This window comes from Lygodium microphyllum, chromosome 21 (assembly GCF_053477565.2).
Source record: "Lygodium microphyllum isolate KBCC chromosome 21, Lygodium_microphyllum_v1.1.10, whole genome shotgun sequence".
NCBI lineage: Eukaryota > Viridiplantae > Streptophyta > Polypodiopsida > Schizaeales > Lygodiaceae > Lygodium > Lygodium microphyllum.
This window is the reverse complement of record NC_141155.1, coordinates 131,837,647-131,857,124: the sequence shown is the minus strand read 5'-3', so window position 1 is coordinate 131,857,124 and position 19,478 is coordinate 131,837,647. Positions and strand designations below refer to the sequence as shown.

The 19,478-nt window shown below is 39.3% G+C and overlaps 1 protein-coding gene across 4 annotated transcripts in view; it reads left to right on the top strand.

The window, feature by feature from the left end:
• Positions 1-11,639, top strand: part of LOC148018562 (pentatricopeptide repeat-containing protein MRL1, chloroplastic-like) — a 37,465-nt gene extending 25,826 nt beyond the window's left edge. For 3 of the 4 annotated variants that reach the window (XM_087662009.1, XM_087662007.1, XM_087662008.1), the window contains 8 exons: positions 2,906-3,014; positions 3,108-3,199; positions 3,294-3,387; positions 7,021-7,240; positions 8,777-8,869; positions 9,029-9,077; positions 9,166-9,262; positions 9,499-11,637. In XM_087662009.1, coding sequence (XP_087518135.1) covers positions 2,906-3,014; positions 3,108-3,199; positions 3,294-3,387; positions 7,021-7,240; positions 8,777-8,869; positions 9,029-9,077; positions 9,166-9,262; positions 9,499-10,084 — 1,340 coding nt within the window. In that variant the 3' untranslated portion in view covers positions 10,085-11,637. Of the gene's footprint in view, positions 1-2,905; positions 3,015-3,107; positions 3,200-3,293; positions 3,388-7,020; positions 7,241-8,776; positions 8,870-9,028; positions 9,078-9,165; positions 9,263-9,498 lie in introns of all 4 variants that reach the window. The other variant, XM_087662010.1, reaches the window with a different exon arrangement.
• Positions 11,640-19,478: the final 7,839 nt, after the last annotated feature.

Here is a 19,478-nt window from a genome sequence, read left to right as displayed (position 1 = left end):
ATATCTTTCCTTGCACAATTGAGGATGCCAGAAAGGTCTTGCTGGTTACCTATGAGTCCGGAAATTCTCTCGTGCATACCAGTTGTATGCAATGGCCTCACTGGACTAGAGTTATGGTACAGTGTTGATGAATTTCTCGTCTCTTCTTGATGACAGTAGATCCATGAGATTGAGGCAGTTAATCTCCTAGAAAGTGAAGGGTAAACATGTTGGCTGTGCCAGCAGGGAAGTGTGTCCATCTGCAGTCTGTGATATTTGAGCCAGTAGGCTGTGGTCCTAGCAAACTGGTACCGTGAGTCATTCTGCACAGAGAGCCTCCTAGAGAATTCAGTGGCTATCCTGCATAGAAATTTACTTTTAATGTCCAATGCCGATATGCTATTGCTTAAAATAGGTCTCCATGAGCAGAACTGTGCCAAAACTTTGCCCAAAAGATTCTTTGCTTCTGCTTCATATCATTGAGGATAACATTACAATCTGTATCCTCTCAGAACCAGCCTACTCTTATGGACCCAGGGTCTCAAATCATATCAGTTAAGTCACTGCAGGAGAGATGTAATTATTAGGTAACCCCATTTTTGTGCCTGATTCCTGAACACTTGGAAAATTCTTTCCCCAATCTTGATTATTCCGCACAACTCCATGCTTATCTTATCATGCCTATTTATTCTATTGATAAAGATTAGACCCAAAAAGCTGATGCCTATGCACATAAAACATATGGTGAGGTTATCTCTAGTTCTCTCATACTTAAAACTGCTTACTTGAGGTGGTAAAGATGAAGGCTTTCATTTTCTCTACGTTAGCTATAAGGTCTTGCCACAAAAATGTTTCTCAAGCCATTTGATTACTGCTGTTGTTCCTCTTTAGAATCTGATATTAGCACGCATGGAGTAGAACAAAAGTAAATGTGTCTGCTAACATAGAACCTGTGCACCTGAGGTTTCTGGAGATCAGCCAGAATGCATCTCCTTGAAGCATCTTGCCTTCATTATAGTGTGCATTCTGCAGTTAGTTTCCTGACCAAGCATAGGGTACATGTGCAGCCTTATGATATTGATAGAGAGTGTTGTCTAGCTGCAGCAAATGGCTAAGTTTGAGAGGTGGCAAGAAATGTGAGTGTGAAGCCAGGTCGTGATGGTAATGTGTTTGACTGTAGTGACTGTTGTAAGGAATTGATGGATTTGGGATGTTTTGACTAGTGATGCTGAATTAGAGGTTTGTATGGTCTGCCTTACTAGATGATGGTGGGAGAAGGAAAGAATGAAGTAAGAAAGAACATTATTGTAATGTCTGCAAAGCGGCCAAGATGGCCCATGAGGCTCAATGGTGAATACTACTGATTCCTTAAGAACCAATAAATGACAAGTGAAGAGGTACCATATATTTTGAACCTTTGTTCCATTTCACATGGCCAGGTATTAGATCACTCAGGATGCATGGCCTTGAAGCAGCTCTGTTATAGTTAACTTATTGTCATCACAGTGCATTCTGAATTTCTGAGGGTTCTCAAGAAGTAATACATGGCTAGCGAAGAGGTATAATATATGTTAATATTTTGTTCCAGTTCACATGGTCAGGTAAGAGATCACTCAGGATGCATGGCCTTGAAGCAGCTCTACTATAGTTGCCTTACTGTTATCACAGTGCATTCTGAATTTCTGCTGTTGATAAAAGATCTAGCCACAAACTGCTGTGTACAAGATGAGACCTGCAAATTTGCACGAATGATCTTTATATTTGAGAGGTGGTAGGAACTCTGAGTGTGATCTGGGTTGCTAGGTCATGTAGGACGTATCTATCAGTGTAGATAGTTTTGTAAAGAGTAGCTGGGCTCTTGATTGGTTTGACAATATAATTGGGAGGTTTGTATGGTCTGCTTATTGGCTAGTTGCAGTTGGAGATCAATGTTTTTTTTGGAGAGGGTTGGGGGGTAAGTAAGGGAGGAAGGAACAGAGTTGGATAGGTTCAAGGTCTCATAAATAAAAGGATGCACATGAAGTGGGGAGTAGATATTTCTCTCAACGGCCTTTATCCTCGAATTGAGTGACATCTACTGCCATTCTCTCATCACAAGGTATACTTATTTTCTGCTCAATGCACTGCTTATATGGCATCCTATTTTATACAACCTTCAATACAAGTCTTAATAGCAAGTATGCACTGAACCTAACTATGTAAGACTTTTCTAACTGAGTTGATGATTAATAGAATCACATTTTCTTGCATGGAAAAAACTAGATAATATGCCTTTTGCTTTGCAAGAACTGAAATTGCATTTTCACTTGAGGAAGAAGCTGTGGAGGCCGGATGGCACTGTAAATTAAATGTGGATCTCTAGATGAATGGTAAATGGGAAAGAGCATGAAGGTGTGCATCAATAATGGTGATGTTCTTTTACAGGGCTACAAGAGGATAAGCATGTATTGATGGGTCATTTGGAAGCTCCAGGTTGACTTTGAGGTTGGAGGAGTAGGCAGTGCCCCTTTCACTACGAACAACCATTTCCTTAATTGACTGAAAAGTACTTAGGAAGTTGAGAATCATTAGAATGACGGGAGATATGACTATCTAGCATGTCAATCATATGAAATTCACAATGTTGAACTCCACTGTTTTAGGATTTTCTGGCATTATGTAGGCACAAACAATGCCAATTACACCTGAGCGTTATGATACTGCTTGCTTATTTGTAGTCTTTAGGCATGAACAGCGCCAATTACATCTGAGTGTTATGATGCTGCTTGCTTGTTAGTAATCTTTTCTTCGTATATTCCATTTCTTATGCTTTGGAGTTCCTTTTTTGACTTATATTGAAAGAAATGTTTGTTTTAGACCTTTTGAGTGCTAGGGAGCTTCTTTGAGATTCTAAAAACATAACAATGCTCCATACTACATGTATCAGGTGGTGCTGGTAAGTTGAACGAAGCGAAAAACATATTACAAGAGTTAAGAAATGCTGGATTGGCTCCTAACCAAATCACATATACAGTTTTACTGAGGTGCTGTGAACAGTAAGTACTTATTTGGCACACAAAAAAGAGGCAAAGAAGGTAGTAAGGAGCATCAAAACAGAATCATGAGCTCATGTTTGCATCAATGTGCAGGGGAGGTGATGTCCATCTTTGTTTGGATCTTTATAAGAGAGCAAATTTAGAAGGCATCGTTCTATCTGCGGAAATGTGTGAATATATTATTGGTATGGTATCTATCCTTTTGGTTTCTACATAACAAGATTTACATCCTTCATACTTCAATTTAGTGTCTCATTCGGTGGGGATGTATCAATACAGGCCTTTGCCTTCAACACATATGGAAGCTTTCAAGAGGTCCAACTCCAACTACTAGTATGGGTGCTTGGATAGACATGCCAACTTGTAAAAAATGGTACGCCTCCATATAATTTTTCTGTTGGATAAGCTGTGAACTCATGGCATTAGTTAGCAAGTATTCTGATTTATAAAAAAGATGGAAAACTGCTGTCAGTGACTGAGAAAACAAAGGAGTGCTGGCCTCACGTTCTTGAATATGGTTTGTCAAGTATTCTTGCCTTCTGACAATCACTTTGCACTGGTGGATTGGAGATGAGGCTGTGTGTGGACATGTACATAAATTGTCCATTATTAAAGTTTTTTTCTGAGCATCTAAGTCAAATAGTAAGGTTCTTGATGAATCTAGGCAGTAGATAGCGCACACACTCACATGGATTGGCTATAGCTCAAATTTATTGTACTCCATTTTGCACAATTTTTCCTCCTTTATAGAACTGTTCTGAAACATGTTTTTTAAAGAAAAATATAGAAGGACGCTTGGATTACGAAACCTAGTGATGGTCAGATAGTATTGATTCCTTTCAGGATATCTTGATGAACCCCTCCCAATCATAACTCAAGTTACTTGTGTTCGTGTCACACTAGATGAGAAAAAGCACTATTTAATAGGATAAGCAAGCCAAACACATCTAGCCTCATTGCTTGATGTCTGCCTTGTTGCGCAAGAAAAATCATCATATGCATTAAGACTTGCATTATGTAAGTATGTAACCTCGATCATAAGGATAAGTCTTGAAACACATTGCTTTGTAATACTGTTATAGTACATAAAGTATGTAACTTTGATCATAAGGATCAGTTTCTAAACACAGCGCTCTGTAATATTTTTATAATGCCTTAGCATAATTTAATTGATATCGCATTAATTCCTAATTTTGATCTTCATTAACAGTCCCAAAAAGTCTTAATTTGTCTTCATTGGCATTTATTGCACATGATAGGATAAATGATAAAACGCTCTCAACTAGTATCCCTCTTTATTGATTGCTGTTCATCACTCCCTCTAGTGTCTAGTGGATGCTGCCCCACTAGAGTGAATGACCATCATCTTGAAGAGATTTCAGCATCTTCTTCATGATCTACATTAACAGTCCCAAAAAGTCTTAATTTGTCTTCATTGGCATTTATTGCACATGATAGGATAAATGATAAAACGCTCTCAACTAGTATCCCTCTTTATTGATTGCTGTTCATCACTCCCTCTAGTGTCTAGTGGATGCTGCCCCACTAGAGTGAATGACCATCATCTTGAAGAGATTTCAGCATCTTCTTCATCACCAACAGCTCCCAATCTCCAAGCTTTGATTGGTATCATTGGCTTGAGTTTGCTCACCTCAGTACTGGTTCTAAAGACATGGAACCTTGAGGCTCCTTAGCCACATATGCTGATATGGGAGCGGATGAATCTCTCATTGTGCTAGTTTGGTGTGCTTGGTTCTCTAGCAAAGAAAGCATATGCTATGTTAAGTTTGATAGCTGAATGGGATGGATTCTTTAAAATGTATGGTCATGTCTTTGGTATCAAAAGAAGTTGTGGTCTACAATGGCCAACTTTGAGACAAGAGATGGATGCTTTTGTAAGGAATTAGCATTGCTTGAATGAAGCTATTGGGTTTGTTGCACCCTTTTGTCTCAGTAGACAATAAGCTTTGGAACTCACTATGATCATTGTGGTAGACATGTGTGTTTCTAGAGCTTTGTTTGGTTACTCACTAGTGCAGTGCGATTACAAATTTAATAGCATGGATATATGTATAGACAATTGTACATTGAGAATACATGTAATAACGACAGTATGCTTGGCTACTAGGAAACATGTATTGGTCATTTTGTATGCCGTGTTTGATCTTAATTGCATGCAATTCGGGTCACTCCGAATGTTTCAAGAGTAGGGGGGATATGTCACAGAATGAGAATTGGGCTTAATGATTTAATTAAAATGAACTCTAATTTTGTTATCCCTAGCTATTGGCATGGTGATTATTGCACTGACAATGAAGAATTTGATACTGAGCATGCAGTGGACAAGTGTACATGCTATGTGGTGCAAGGGCAAGGAGAAAGAAACAAGCTGCCACGTGAAACTTTCATTAAATTGAAAGTTTGCACTTTAGAATTGAGTTACATTGAAAGTTTTGCCTAGTAAGCAGCTTACTAGCATAGTTTCATATTGGAAAATGTCAATGTGCTTTGTGAAAGCGGGATCTTTGAATGCCCATTATTATAGATCTATTCAACCATTGGAAATTGATTATACCAAAGCTTCAGGCCAGCAGTGGCCGAGCTCCTACCGATGTGCCGCTGCTCCCTCGCTCCCCGCCATTGAACTAGCGTGGCCCCCGCTACTGTCCTGTGGCATGCTGCTCTCTTGACGAGTGCCTCCTCTCCCCCGTGATGTGCAGGCCTCTATGGAGCGTAGCCTGATCCACTACCCCCGTCTGTCCCCTCCGCCTCCTCTGCTTGTCTCTCCTGCCTAATCCACCGCCTCCTCCGCTTGACTCCCTCGCCTTCTCCGCCTGATCCCCCCCCCCTCTTCTATTGTGTGGCTCCGACTCCATCCGGCACACTCACTACTCGCGCTTTGTCCGCGGCGAGCCGGCCATCAGTGGGGTTCAATAGCTCCTCCATTGTTAGAAAACAACCCCCCCCCCCCGGCCGGGATGCAAGACACGATCTTCATCATTGAGATGGGTCGTGCGCAGTAGTCGGCTTGGAGGCTCTACCCATCTGCCAGGTAGTGGAGCCCACAGTAGACCTCTCTGAGGTATGGGAGATCGTAGGGAGTCTTATTGGATGGCACATCTGGAAGGTGTGTTGTCAGGAGGTTTTTGGCGGGGAGAGACTTTCAGAACAGGCGACTTTGGTAGAGCTCTGGACCTCCATCATCCACTCCCTCCGCGGCCGCTGGGACCAGGTGCAGGGTGAGTCTCCGCTTGTCAGGAGCTCCGTTTTCACTTCATGTGCACCTGGGGCGGCTAGGACCTGTTCTTCTTGATGCAGGCAGCAGCCCCAAATGGCGATAACCCGCCCCCCCCCCCCCCCCCCCCCCCCCCCCCCCGCCCCGCGACTTCTTGCCCCCATCCCCCCCAGAGCATTGATGAGAGGCTTGTACACATGATGTATTTATGACCTTGCACCAGCTCCAGCTAGTTTGTCAAGCATGACCATTCCGTTGTAATCAATTTTTTGAGTAATATAATCAGTCACATTTTACTTGCAGGAAAAAAAAAAGATCTATTCAACCCAAACTTTGATATTGACAAGACAGGGAGAAGATTAAATGATAGCTAATCACTCAGTTAAAAAAGCCCCAGCTAGCATGTAGGAGAAAAAGTGTCTGCACACACTGTTCTAGATATCATCTTCAAACTGACCAAGTGGTTGGCCTTCATAATAAAAGTGTTTAAAGATAACAAGGATCTCTTGTAGTCTGAATATCAAGCCTTTTAATGCCTATACCATACAGTATGATCAAGCAATATTTGCGGATCAGAAAAGCAGGTAAACACTCAAATTCCTGTTTCATGGCTGTTGCTTAGGGTGTTCAAACATGTAAACTCCTCTACTGTGAAACATAATGGTTTTTCTCTTAGACTGCATTCTGATGTTGAATTTTTTTTCATTCATGTTATGTATTACCTCCAAAAGTGGAACAGTTTTTCCTGATTGGTTTTTCTTTTGCTGTCAGTGCATTATTGGCACTTTCTGCTTATCGGAAGGCAGTTACCTCAGGCATTGTCCCAACAATGAAGATGTTCTCCCAGTTGTTGGGCTGTCTGCGACTGCCAAGGATAGCTGATGATATCACTTATTTGAGTAGTACAGTTTCTTATTATAATAGCTCCAGGCAGGCATCTTCAGTTGAGGGGTTTGGGCTTTATGATCCTCGAGCCTTTTCCCTCTTTGAGGTAATTTCTCCTTATTCTTGAGATCCTGATGAATAGTACAGTATTGTTATCACTATCTTGAGCATGTAGAATCTAGTCAGGTGCATTAGTTTGTACATGAAGTTCAAATCACACACTTAATGAGTTCAGCATAGAAGATGCAAATTTCTGCATAAGGTAGTGAAGAAAGAGAAATGAGAAGCACAATTAAGCCTTGAAGTAATTGAGAAGCCTGCTGCTACGGCATGCTATTATGTACAGGCAACTGGATAGTCTTATGGCAATTCGTTAACCGTCTGGCTGCTTTTTTCCTGTTTACAACTTTCTGTCATGCTTAGAAGCACCTTCTACATCCTTCTATTGAAATATTTTTAAGATTTTAAGGAATTCTAAATCCACTGCTTTGTTCATGTTAGAGTATCAATAGGGCAACTATGACAGTAGCCTGAGAGTACATTAACTTCACCCTTTCATGAATATTATCTGTGTGCTCTTTGTTACAATGGTGATAACTCATTAAGTTTGTATGTGCAGTTTTAGCACAAGCATTTGTTTTATCAGAAGGGATGAGAAGGGCATCACACATTGACCCTGTGTTTAACCCATCTTTTGCTTATGTGGTACAAAGTAGCAAGGGCTGAAAAAGACTATATTTGTTGGTGGTATGTTTTGATCATCCATAATGTTGGCTGGCTCTTTGATTGAAGAGCTTGCTTAATGCTATATTCTTATAGCTTATGCAACCAGAATCTGGGTGTTGATCCTTCAGCATAATCAGATGACGAACAACAATACAGGTTGCATGTAACAGAGTCACCAAACTAAAACACAAATGTCAGAGCTAATATCGTGGCTGTCTACATTCACAAATGCCATTCAAATGCAGTCTGTACAGTCAGGTGGGGTTTCAAACATGAAAGTTCATGTGGGGTCCATAGGTATTCGTTGTAGAAAATAGGAATTTGAATGTTGGATAGGCTTCAAAATGAATAACTGGACTACATGATAAAGATTTTTGTTCTGCCTGCTTCCCCCCAGTCACCTGGTGACATGGTGGTAACCTGGTGGTGGCAATAACACTTATTTCACATTCCTGCCCTGCCAGACAGCATGTACTACATGCAATCATCAATTAAAAAGATTGTAATGTCAAAACAGTTGCATAACCTATACATTTGAAAAAAGGCCAGCTTGGGCATTGCATATGGAGTGTCTCAGAATTGGAACCCAGTGCATGCACTACATGATGTGGGGCTTCGAAACCTAAAGGTATTATAGTGAGTTATAGTTACTTGACAGTAGTATTAAATGTGTAGAATAAAAGGTCCTTGTGCCGCATTTACATATGGAAGGTTTATGTACAGATCAAAATTGAAAAACAAAAACTTCTACATTTAGGGGACTTCTTATTTTCTTCTAAAACAAACCTCAATATAGAGCTTAAAGAAGACTTGGGAAAGATGTATAAGTCTCAATTGTGGATCATCTTGGAAAGAAAGCTTTCAGAAAAATTTATTGATGATGCTCTGAAATTGCTGGTTTCTCTCTCTGGTGCAGGAAGCGGCCAGTTTTGGTATTGTCCCTACCTTTTCATACACATGTGGTCTGATCGTTATTGACACAACAGAGATGCCTGTTTTTGTAGCAGAGGTAACTTCGAAATCCCTGTTATCAGAGATTATTAATTATTCATAGTTCTTTTGACAGAATTGAATGTGAACTCAGGATTTGAGATGTTTCAGTTGGTGGTATGGAAATAACCACAAGTCACTACACAGATATGATATATTTCTTCTAATCTGATGGCAGGTATGCGTACTGAAAGTCCTGAAGGTGTTAAAATATCGACATGCTGCAGGTGAGCTTCTGAAAAAATTAGACATGTTATGGAATCTCTGAAGTTAGTGGAAAAATCAACATACTAAGTGTAACATGTTGGGTTTCAGGGGCAAATTTACCTGCTGTAACCATTAAGCTACGTGTGAAAGATACAGAGATCATCAGCACAAGGTTTGGGCAGAAAGAAGTTAATATAAGCTCCAGGTAAGGTGGAATATTATCCAGGGAATTGTCAACTTCTTAAAAGCAAGAAATATCTGCAGTAATTGTCTTGAATATGTAGGAATCAGCTAGGCAAAATGCATCTGATGGTCAACTTAACTATGCATTGAAAGAATGTGTCGTAACTAGGTGCAGGAAATCTTAATTTCAATTTTTATGCAAACTAAGTAGGAAGTGTCACAATGTGATGAAGGGCTATTCTCTTCTGTCTCTTTCAGAACTAGTCAAGCCGTTGCTGGTCTTCTCAGAAGCCTGAGGTTAAGTTTTCATGGCCACGAAAGTTCAGGAAAATTAAAGATACCTGTAACATCTCTTAGGACTTGGCTAAAACCAGGTTCTACCAGATTGCCATCACTGCAATTGGAATCAGGGCCTCAGCACGTGTTGTTAAGGAAACAAATTGTTGAGCAACAGCGGACATTACGCTATTTGGATTCCTCAATGTGGTCCTCGTATGCGGCTGCTCCAACAACCAACAAGCATGCTCAGCAATTGCAGGAGTCTAATGGAGCATCTGAACGTGTTCAAAAATTGCAGAGTTCCAATGGGACATGCAAACATGTTCAAGAATTGCAGAGTTCCAATGGAACATACAAACATGTTCAAAATTTGCCAGATTCGAATGGGTCACACAAGTACATTCCCGAGAACTTGCAAGAGTCAAATGGCCAACATACACTCGGTCAGCATTTGTCAGATTCAAATGGAGTGCATATTCTAGCAGCTGTCAACTCAGAGTTGATTGTAAGAGTGCCTGCAAAGAAGGATGAGATCCTTAACACAGCAAGCATTGGCTCAAACTGACAAGCTTGGAAACTTGGGAGGAGGTAGACCACCTTGCCATTGTATTTACCTATTCAATGTTATAAGAGAGCATTTGAGCCAGAATGGCACTTTGCTCAGGTAATCACCTCTGAGAGCTTAGACTATGTAACAGTAGCTTGCAAAGTTCGTATCATGAAAAAGATTTTTGCAAAAATCACGAGATCACAAAACATGCTTCGTGTTCTGATTTCCAAGCATATTTGAAATTTTGTGAAACGTTTGTAATCAGAAGGGAGAAATCAAGACTTGGATGGTGGGAAATGTTATGCAGCAGCAGGGCAAGAAGATTCTTAAGACTTACCTTGCAATAGTTTGTGAATGTGAAGGTAGAGACTGCGATGGTTGGGACCAAAAGCAGTGGCTTGTAGCAGTTCTGCAAAACGGGAAGGGCTAAATGTTGTCATCATTGAGCCTTGTGTTATAGTCAGTTGCACAGGCTGCCTAGCAAAGTGCCTACTCATTAAGCATTGTAGGATATGCCTGCAGAAAGTTGAGCTGTTGCACTGATGTTGAAGTCCATAAGCACAGGGATGGGATGTGGGCAGAATCTTATAGTGATAACGTACTATGTAGGGTCTGAATGGAAGTGATATTCTTTGTTTGTGGTGAAGTGTAAACTGGGGTTGTGCAGCAGCTGGTCCAACTCTGAGCTTTGCCATGGAGAAAACAATGACTGGATTTTTGAAACACATAGACAACTTAGATGTGCAGTCTTATAGTGGTATGTTGCCATCCCATGCCATGGTGGCATGCAATATATTACAGAAGCTCGGAGATGTCAAGCAATTGTGCAAGGGCAGATTTCTTGGGTTGTTTGTTCTGTTTTCTTGGGTCATTTACTCTGTACATGTTCATGCAACCAGGCCATATGCCTTGATGATGTGTTTGGGCTGAAGGCAACAGGGTCACTGTTAGACCTTGGATCTATGCATGGTATCGAGCTCTCTTGGACGTTGAGTACGAATGCTGAACGCTGAGTGTGTTTTGGCCCACTTCGAACTCTTTGGTAAACTTCCTTGATTTGTGTACGTGTATCGTACGTGCATCTCGCACCAGGTGTGGGTATGACTCGTGAGCCTTGAGGACAACTCGTGGGGAGTGGCAACGTCTTGTTGTCGGATATACTATTAATGATCTCAAAGCGCCCAACATAAACTTGACGACTCTGACGAGTATTGAATTATAATCAACAAGCTTGGGAAATTGTATGTTAATAAAACATGTCTCATATATCCTTCATAAGCCATAGTTAGGCCTCCGATGCTCAAGGCCGGCATAGGCTACAGAGAAGAGCATGCCATGGATTACAACTCTTAAGTTTCATTTCTTCAATAGGAAGTACATGTATCTAGTTGTGCCCATTATTTTCAAGAGCTTGAAGGATATTAGAGTGTTTAATAGTGCCACGCAACATGTTGGGCCTTGGCATCAATATTAGAAGTCATATCTTGAAATGTATAGCCCAGTCTCTAGCTTATTTGACCATATTCTTCATGTTCAAGGGCTTTGGAAAGGTGAGCTATGGTATATTTTGTAATTAGAAGGTTCCCAAGGAATAAGTATATGAGGATGTGGTTATTTTGCTAGTGTAAGCACATGGACATGTCAGATAAAGAATTAGTAAAAGGGTTTTGAGGATGTTCAACCGATGCCTTGATATGTAGGTATTTCTTAAATGCATTTGAATCAATATTTCATCTAGGTTTTAGTTACAAAACAATTCATAGTGCATTGGGATAAAAAGAAACCCACATTGCTTAATTGATCAAAGTCACTAAATACATCATGATCCAAAAGTAACTAAAGTTGTCTAAACTCTTCTATGATGACGTTGCATTGATAAGTTGCCCATTTTCCCTCATTTCTAGTTGCCTTCATATTGGCAAGTCGACCCGATCGTGCTTTGAGTTGTGTTGGTGTAAGTTCAATTGTGATCTAGAATTTGGTCCTTAAAACATTTTGATTACATCTTCCATGCTTCCAAACTCCGAAGTTGCTTGATTCTTTCCTTGCTTTATGATTTTCCATGGTAAGGTCCATTTGGATCCTTTTTCTTCTAGAATTTGGTCTTACTTTCATCTCTAGCTTGCATGTCTCTGAACATCCTTAGCACTCTTCATCAATTAGTTCCTTTTGTATTTCTTGATGCAGGCTTCCTAGACATGCATGAAATGTAATCTTCTTTTTCACTGTAGCTCCATTCTTCTTATTGGTTGTAGCCACCTTCATTGCTAACTTCCCCTCTAATTTCACGAAGCTTGTAAGCACTTTGGCAAGTGAGTCTTTCAAAACCACATTCTCTCCTTCCACGTTGCAAACTTCTTAATGCAAATATTTCTTCGATGGCCTTAGCCTTTGATCTGGCTTAGGTAATGATGCCAACATTGCTAAGAAAGTCCTTGGGTACATTTTGTTGTTGGTGTTTGCTAAGAAAGTCCTTGGGTACATTTTGTTGTTAAGGCAAGAGATCAAATCTAATCCTCACCCTTATGTACTATCCTTGTTCCATAGGGGGAGCTTTGAGGAAGATTAAAGACCACTCAACTTATCCATGTAAACAAACCGCTACATAAAAGGGGGGTTGGGGATATGTGAATGGGAAAGAAGAGGGGGGGCACTCAAAATGCAAAATGCAAAAACTATTGTTTGGTGGATTATAGCGTGATGTGGTTATCAATAGAGAGAGAGAGAGAGAGAGAGAGAGAGAGAGAGAGAGAGAGAGAGAGAGAGAGAGAGAGAGAGAGAGAGAGAGATGAGTGTAAAAGAAAGAAGGTTATGTTGGTAGTGTAGGTGGCAAAGACAAAAGTGATGGTTATGGTGGTAGTAGAGGGTGTGGTTGTGGTGATGGCAGTGGCAATGGAGGAAACAATGCAAGTAGCAATCAAAAAGCTTGCATTTTGCTTTCCAGAGATTTTTATATTGTATCTCTTTCCTAATCCCATGCCCAATATATGCTTCAATGATATATGCTTGGATATTACTTGCATAGATATGTTGATTTATGATTGGGACAATGAGATTGAGGGTGTCCCTACATGCACTAAGATTCCAAGCCTTCTACGACATGCAAATCATTTTTATTTCATACATCAAGTGGGGTGCATGCCAAATCAACACTAGGAAATATGGCAATGTGAGAGTATCATGTTGAAGGATTGGGTTTGCCAGTTATATGGGGTAGAGGTAGAGGAGCAGTATGTGTCATTGATATCTACCATGAGATCAAAGAGATATACCATTGCCTGTTTCAAGAGGTTTTTAGGTCATTGCACAAAGTCATGGAGTACAACGACTAAAGGTGCCTAGGATTCTTCTTGCTCAAGCTACAATGATCCCACATGGAGAATATTTAGATTGACAAAAAGCAAGTTGGATGCAATGTTCTCTACTCTATTGATCCATGTGAAGATGGCTTAATTTGAGAATCCCTTTCCATAAGCAAAGGTTTTATCTTCTACTTAGGCTCTCTAGTTTCTTTGCTTGGAAGTATAGCAAGCAAACAATGTCTTTTTGTGAGGTTCCCATTGTTGTATGATTTATTACTCAAAGAAAACAATATTTAGTATGTCTAGAGTTGCCTCACACATGATTAGATTTGCAAGGGATGCTCTTCTTGTTGTCTTACACTAGTCCCATAAGTCAATTATTCTATTTGGTTACATTAAGGACATAGTTGCGTGTTCTATTTAGTATGTCTAGAGTTGCCTCACACATGATTAGATTTACAAGGGATGCTCTTCTTGTTGTCTTACACTAGTCCCATAAGTCAATTATTCTATTCGGTTACATTAAGGACATAGTTGCGTGTTCAAGTTTAATTGGCAATGTTAACTAGGTTTTTGGAATTGATAATGTATTCTATATAGCACATATCTAATGCATCATGACATGTTATTATGTAATCTAAATATCATGATTATTCCTATGAAACAACTATGGGCAAGCACTTGTGTGTATTACAACTGATCCTCCATAACCATTAACCCCACATTGGAAGTGCATATTTTGTGATTGACGATGAAACTCCAATGTAGCATGGAGGATCTTCTTAATGACAACATCACTCATGAATCGTCCTTCCTCGGAGGTTTTCCACCCTCACATCCTCCATCTTGATCACTAAGTTTGGTTTTATATGATTGAGTCCGAGCATAGGATAGTCAAGACCATAGTCAAAAGATTGGAGTGCATCTATCCTCATTCCATTTAGGCTTATCCATGTGCATATTAGCCATATAGGCAATTTATATCTTCCTCTACTACTAGCTACTAATCTGCATGATTGCTAGGCGAGGGGGGGTGGGGGGTGGGGTGGGCATTTACCCCCACAGACTTTGAGGAAACATCATTAGCTTAAAGGAGGAGTCTACAAGACCAAAGGTGCAATGCCTAGCTCTATTTCCTACTCTACTCTAATGATAACATAGGATATCGATGGCTTACTCTTGATCATTCATGGTTTCATCATCACCAATGATCTCTCCATGTGTTGTGTCCATCATAGAATTCTCTCTAGTCCTCTTTATTGTGTAAGTAGCCATCTCATGTGGTAAAGGCTAGATCTCCAAATCTCTGCTCCTCATAGAGAAGTTATATATTGACCAATGTATCAAAATGCCATAGTTTGGGGCATGGTTCCTAGAATTGTACATGTGCACATTCTCTCTTAAGTACCCCTAGTCATGCAAAATCTCATGCTAGCCTATCATAGTTTGGGGCATGGTTCCTAAAATTCTACATGTGCACATTGTCTCTCAAGTGCCTATATTTGTGCAAAACCTCATGCTAGCCTAGCTTCTTCTGCCTCTTTCTAGAAAAACACGATCCTTTAAAGATCACATGCAAGTATAGATAAGATCTAATAATCTCAACAATTTCATCCCAAAAAGTAAATTGATACTGTAAACATGGTGTTAGATACCATAACCTTGGTTTTTCCAAGGTTCATTGAAAGGTCTCAATCTTTGGAAAAGATATGTAGTGCCTCCAAATACTATTGCAAGCCCTTAAGGGATTTAGAGATAAGTATAGTATCATCTACATACAATATAATGGGTATCATCACCTTCATAAGCCATGCACTAGGGTGTCCTAAATCGCCTTTATAGTTTGTTGTCTCATAAATATAAATATAACATAGAGTGGGTGGCCATAGGCACCCCCCACCTCAAAAATGTTGGTAACTCTGTTTGAAAATCCCCTGGGCATGCATATCTACCTATTATTGACTCATACAAGGCATAAAACCCCCACTTTTAACTCCTCTAATACCCCAATGTCTTTTGCACTCTATGATAAGACCCATTGAAACTAGCCTGTCCTATGGCTATATGCATGTGTTTCTCTATCCACCTTCTTAGCTCCTACTTAAGGATGGATCCCACTAGAGCACTTCAAATGGCAATGCTCAAAGCTAAATCAACGTCTAGGCTAGGGATAGTTTGGTGGTCAAAATAGGGGGAACAATAGCTAAAGGAAAAGGAAATGTTTCCGTGGGGGTACTTATAAGTTTCTTATAGGGTAGAAGAGGAAGAGGAAGAACCACAATGGAAGGGGAAATGGAAAGATAAATGATCCATGCCACTCTTAACAAAAGGGGACCAACTCGCCAAATTTTGGTGATTCAAACACATGCAAACCATCAAGGGAAACCCTTCAAGATTCTTATAGATTGGGAAAACACTTATTCTTTTATTTCACCAAACTGTACAAAGAAGTTAAGGGTAGATATTGCACTATGTCCAAACTTTTAACAGAACTAGCTAATGGGAAATAAGTTATATTTTCACAATAGACTAGAAAAGTGGAATTTGATTTAGGTAAGAAGCCCTCTACCACAAGGTTCCTTGTCATGAACTTGGATACCTATGAGTGCATGCTAGGAATGGATTGGTTAATCCCCATTGGTTAATCTCCAATGATGCCCACATCCATTGCAGGAAAGGCCAAATCTCATTCCAAATCTTGAAAGGAAATCAACGGACTACACGAGGTGAAGTTGGTCAATCAAAAATTCAGCTGACTAAAGCCTCATGCATTGCACAATGTCTAAGGAAATGATTGCCCATCTATCTAATTAAGCTCAGTAAACTTATCAAGATAATAAATTAGAAGAAGAACCTTCTTGGATGAAGAAATACACATATGCTTTCCTTACACAATTAGCCAACTTCCTCCCAAGGAGAAGTTGATTAAGCTTGTAACAAGATTTGGCTCATTGCATTGAAGGAACAACTCAAATATTGGATCAAGGGTAGATCGGCCTAGTAGTTTGCCATGGGGTATCCTGGTCTAATTCCAAAAGAAAGATAGAACTCTTCATCTTTACATCGATTATCGTGGGATGAACCATGTGATGGTGAACTCAATTCCTAGAATAGAGGAGCTTCTTGATAGGCTTCAAAGAGCAAAGATCTTTTGTGAAATTGATCAAAGGTTAAACTACCTTTAAATTAGGATCAAAGAGGAAGATATCCCAAAGACTGTTTTTAATACAAGGTATGGAAAATATGAATTTATTGTAATGTCATTTAGTTTGACTAATACTAGCTACCAATGGGCAGGTAGAGGAAAACTTCAAACCTTACCTTGATGATTTTTATGTCTTAACATCCTAACTTACTCTAAAGAAGAACAAGAACATGAAGGGTAGCTTTGAATTGTTCTTAAAAAACACTTAGGACGTATAAGCTCTATGCTAAGAAGAGCAACTGCGCATTCTTTAAGAAAGTAGATAGAGTGTCTCAGATTCACAGGTCAAAGATGTATAGGAATGGCAATGTCTAAATCTCGTCAAGAAGGTGTGGAGCTTTCTAGGTTTGATAATATAGTATTGATTTCATTAGGGACTACACCTTGACTACCATATCCCTCATTGAATTTCTCAAGAAAAATTTATATTGTTTGGATCCTAATTGAGCAATCCAACTTTGAGAAACTCAATAAAAGTCTGGTGATAGCTCCCATCCTAAAGCTTCTTGTTGAAAACCAAGAATTTTCTATCATGTTGGATACTAGACCTCTTGCAATAGGTTGTGTACTCATGCAAGAGGATCATCAAGTTGCCTAATCTTCAAGGAAGTTGAAGAGATATGAGAGAGGTTATGCTACACATGACTTAGAGCTATTGCCAGTGATTCATGCTCTCAAGTTATGGTGACATTATTTGCTTGGAAATAAGTTACCTTAGTCAAGAGTCTCAATGGATCTTTACCCATCGCTAAACATGAGATAATGAAGATGAATCAAAGTCTTGTAGTATTGAAATCAAGTACAAGCTTGATAAGGAGAATGTTGTTGTGGATGATTGAGCCACAAGGCATTTCTCCATGCTCTCATGTTGGAGGAATCCTCAAGAGAAAAGTCACTAGCTACTAAAGTGTTAATGCACCAAACATTTCTATCATCCAAATAGCAAAAGAAGAAGCATCTAAGGACCCAAAATAACAATAGTTACAAAGAGATGTCCAAGTTGAAGAGCAAGATCCTAAATTAGGAATTAGGTACCAGTACCTTTTTAGGGAGGAGGGACTTGTCTACTTCAAGACAAGAATATGCATTCTTGCCAGTCAAGAATTGAAGAAGAAGATCCTTTGGGAAGCCCATGATCTCTATTTTCAAGTTATCTTGGTTATGTCAAAATGTTCAATGCAATAAAGAAGAGCTGACACTAGGAGAAACTAAGGGGTGTTTTACATTATTGAGTGCATAAGCTAACAATGAGTGAAGAGACTAAGTGTGTCAAGATGTCAGCCAAACTCCAACCACTTGATATTCCTCAAATGAGGTGGGAGTTCATTAGTATGGAGCTCATGGTAAGGCCTTCCTTAGTCCAATGAGGATGCAACTCTACCATGGTGATTATGGACATGGTAACCAAGATTTTTCAAAACAAATGACAAAGCTTTAAACATTGCAAGCCTCTTTGTAAATGAGATTTTTGGACCTTATGGGTTCCCAAAAAGAATCATCAATGTGATCGAGATTCCCAATGTACTTCTTGATTTTGGAAGAGCTTATTGGAAGTCATTGGGACAAAATTATGCTTTACTATAGCTTATCACCCCCAAACTACTCACTAAATGTTATTGAAGGTATACTAAGGGCATATTGTTGCATAGAACATAAATAATGGATACAATATCTACTCTTAGTTGTAGAATTCACCTACAAGGTCTCTCATAATCTAAGCATCAAGATTACCCCTTTTAGGCTTTGTATGGGCAAGGTTGTCTTACTTGCTTAACTTTTCTAATTCTACTCTAAAGGTGGAAGTTTTTAAGAAGATGTTAGAAGGAATGGATGAGTAGGTCAAATCAGTAAGACAAGATATTCAAGTAGCCAAGGATTGGCAAAAGACCTATGTTGATCTTGGAAGACAATAGTGGATCTTCAAAGAAGGTGACATGATGTTTCTTCATGTCTACCCAAAGAAGAGATCACTATCATTGGGTGAATTCAAGAAGCTAAGACCAAAATACTATGGACCTTATAAGATCCTCAGGTACTTATAAACTAATGCATACAAGTTGCAACTTCTAGACCACTTAAAAATCCACAATGTATTTCATGTTGAAAGCCCATGTACCCAAGCTTGATCATGTTCTTAATGATCAACAACTTGTAATGCCAAGCCAAGGAGTCCTTGAGCTTCTACTTGAAAGAATACTTGATGTAAAGAAAAGATTCTTAGAACTAGAACCTTCGAATCATTAGGCTTATGTTGGACTAAAAAATGGGCATCTTAAGAAATGCCAACTCAACTTAGAGAGGGATAATCCAAAAATTTCACAAAAATGAGAGAAAGGTATTTTTGATATTTTTCCTTAAAATTTTCATATGTATATATATATTTTTTCATTCCCAAATGAAGACATTTCATGCATTTAATGGTGGAGTAAGAATTGAAAACATTGATGTAGAAAAGGCAGAATTTAATGACTCGCATCTCAGTAATTTGGCCATCTTGTAAATCTTTTAGATGCATAATAAATAATAAAAATTGTAGCCATCTTCTTCTACCCTCTTCTCATTTTGTATTAGTTTATATGCATTTGATATCCTCACTTGCATTTTGTACTCTTTCACTTGCGTGAACTCACCAATTTTCTTTGCATTTTGGGAAAATGCAAGAAGTGGGTGGTCGAAGAAGGAGAGTTATGTACAATCTTCATGATGAGCTTGATCTTGAATACTAACCTCTTTGTAAGGAAAACAAGCCTTTCTTCTTTATGGATATAAGGGCCAATGAAAGTTTTATTCCACAAATTCTTTGAAAAAATCTAACCCTCATTCGAGGACTCTACATCCTTGCTCAACTTTTTAGCAATGGTTACAATAGGATTAGAGGATACATACACCATCTTGAGATAAA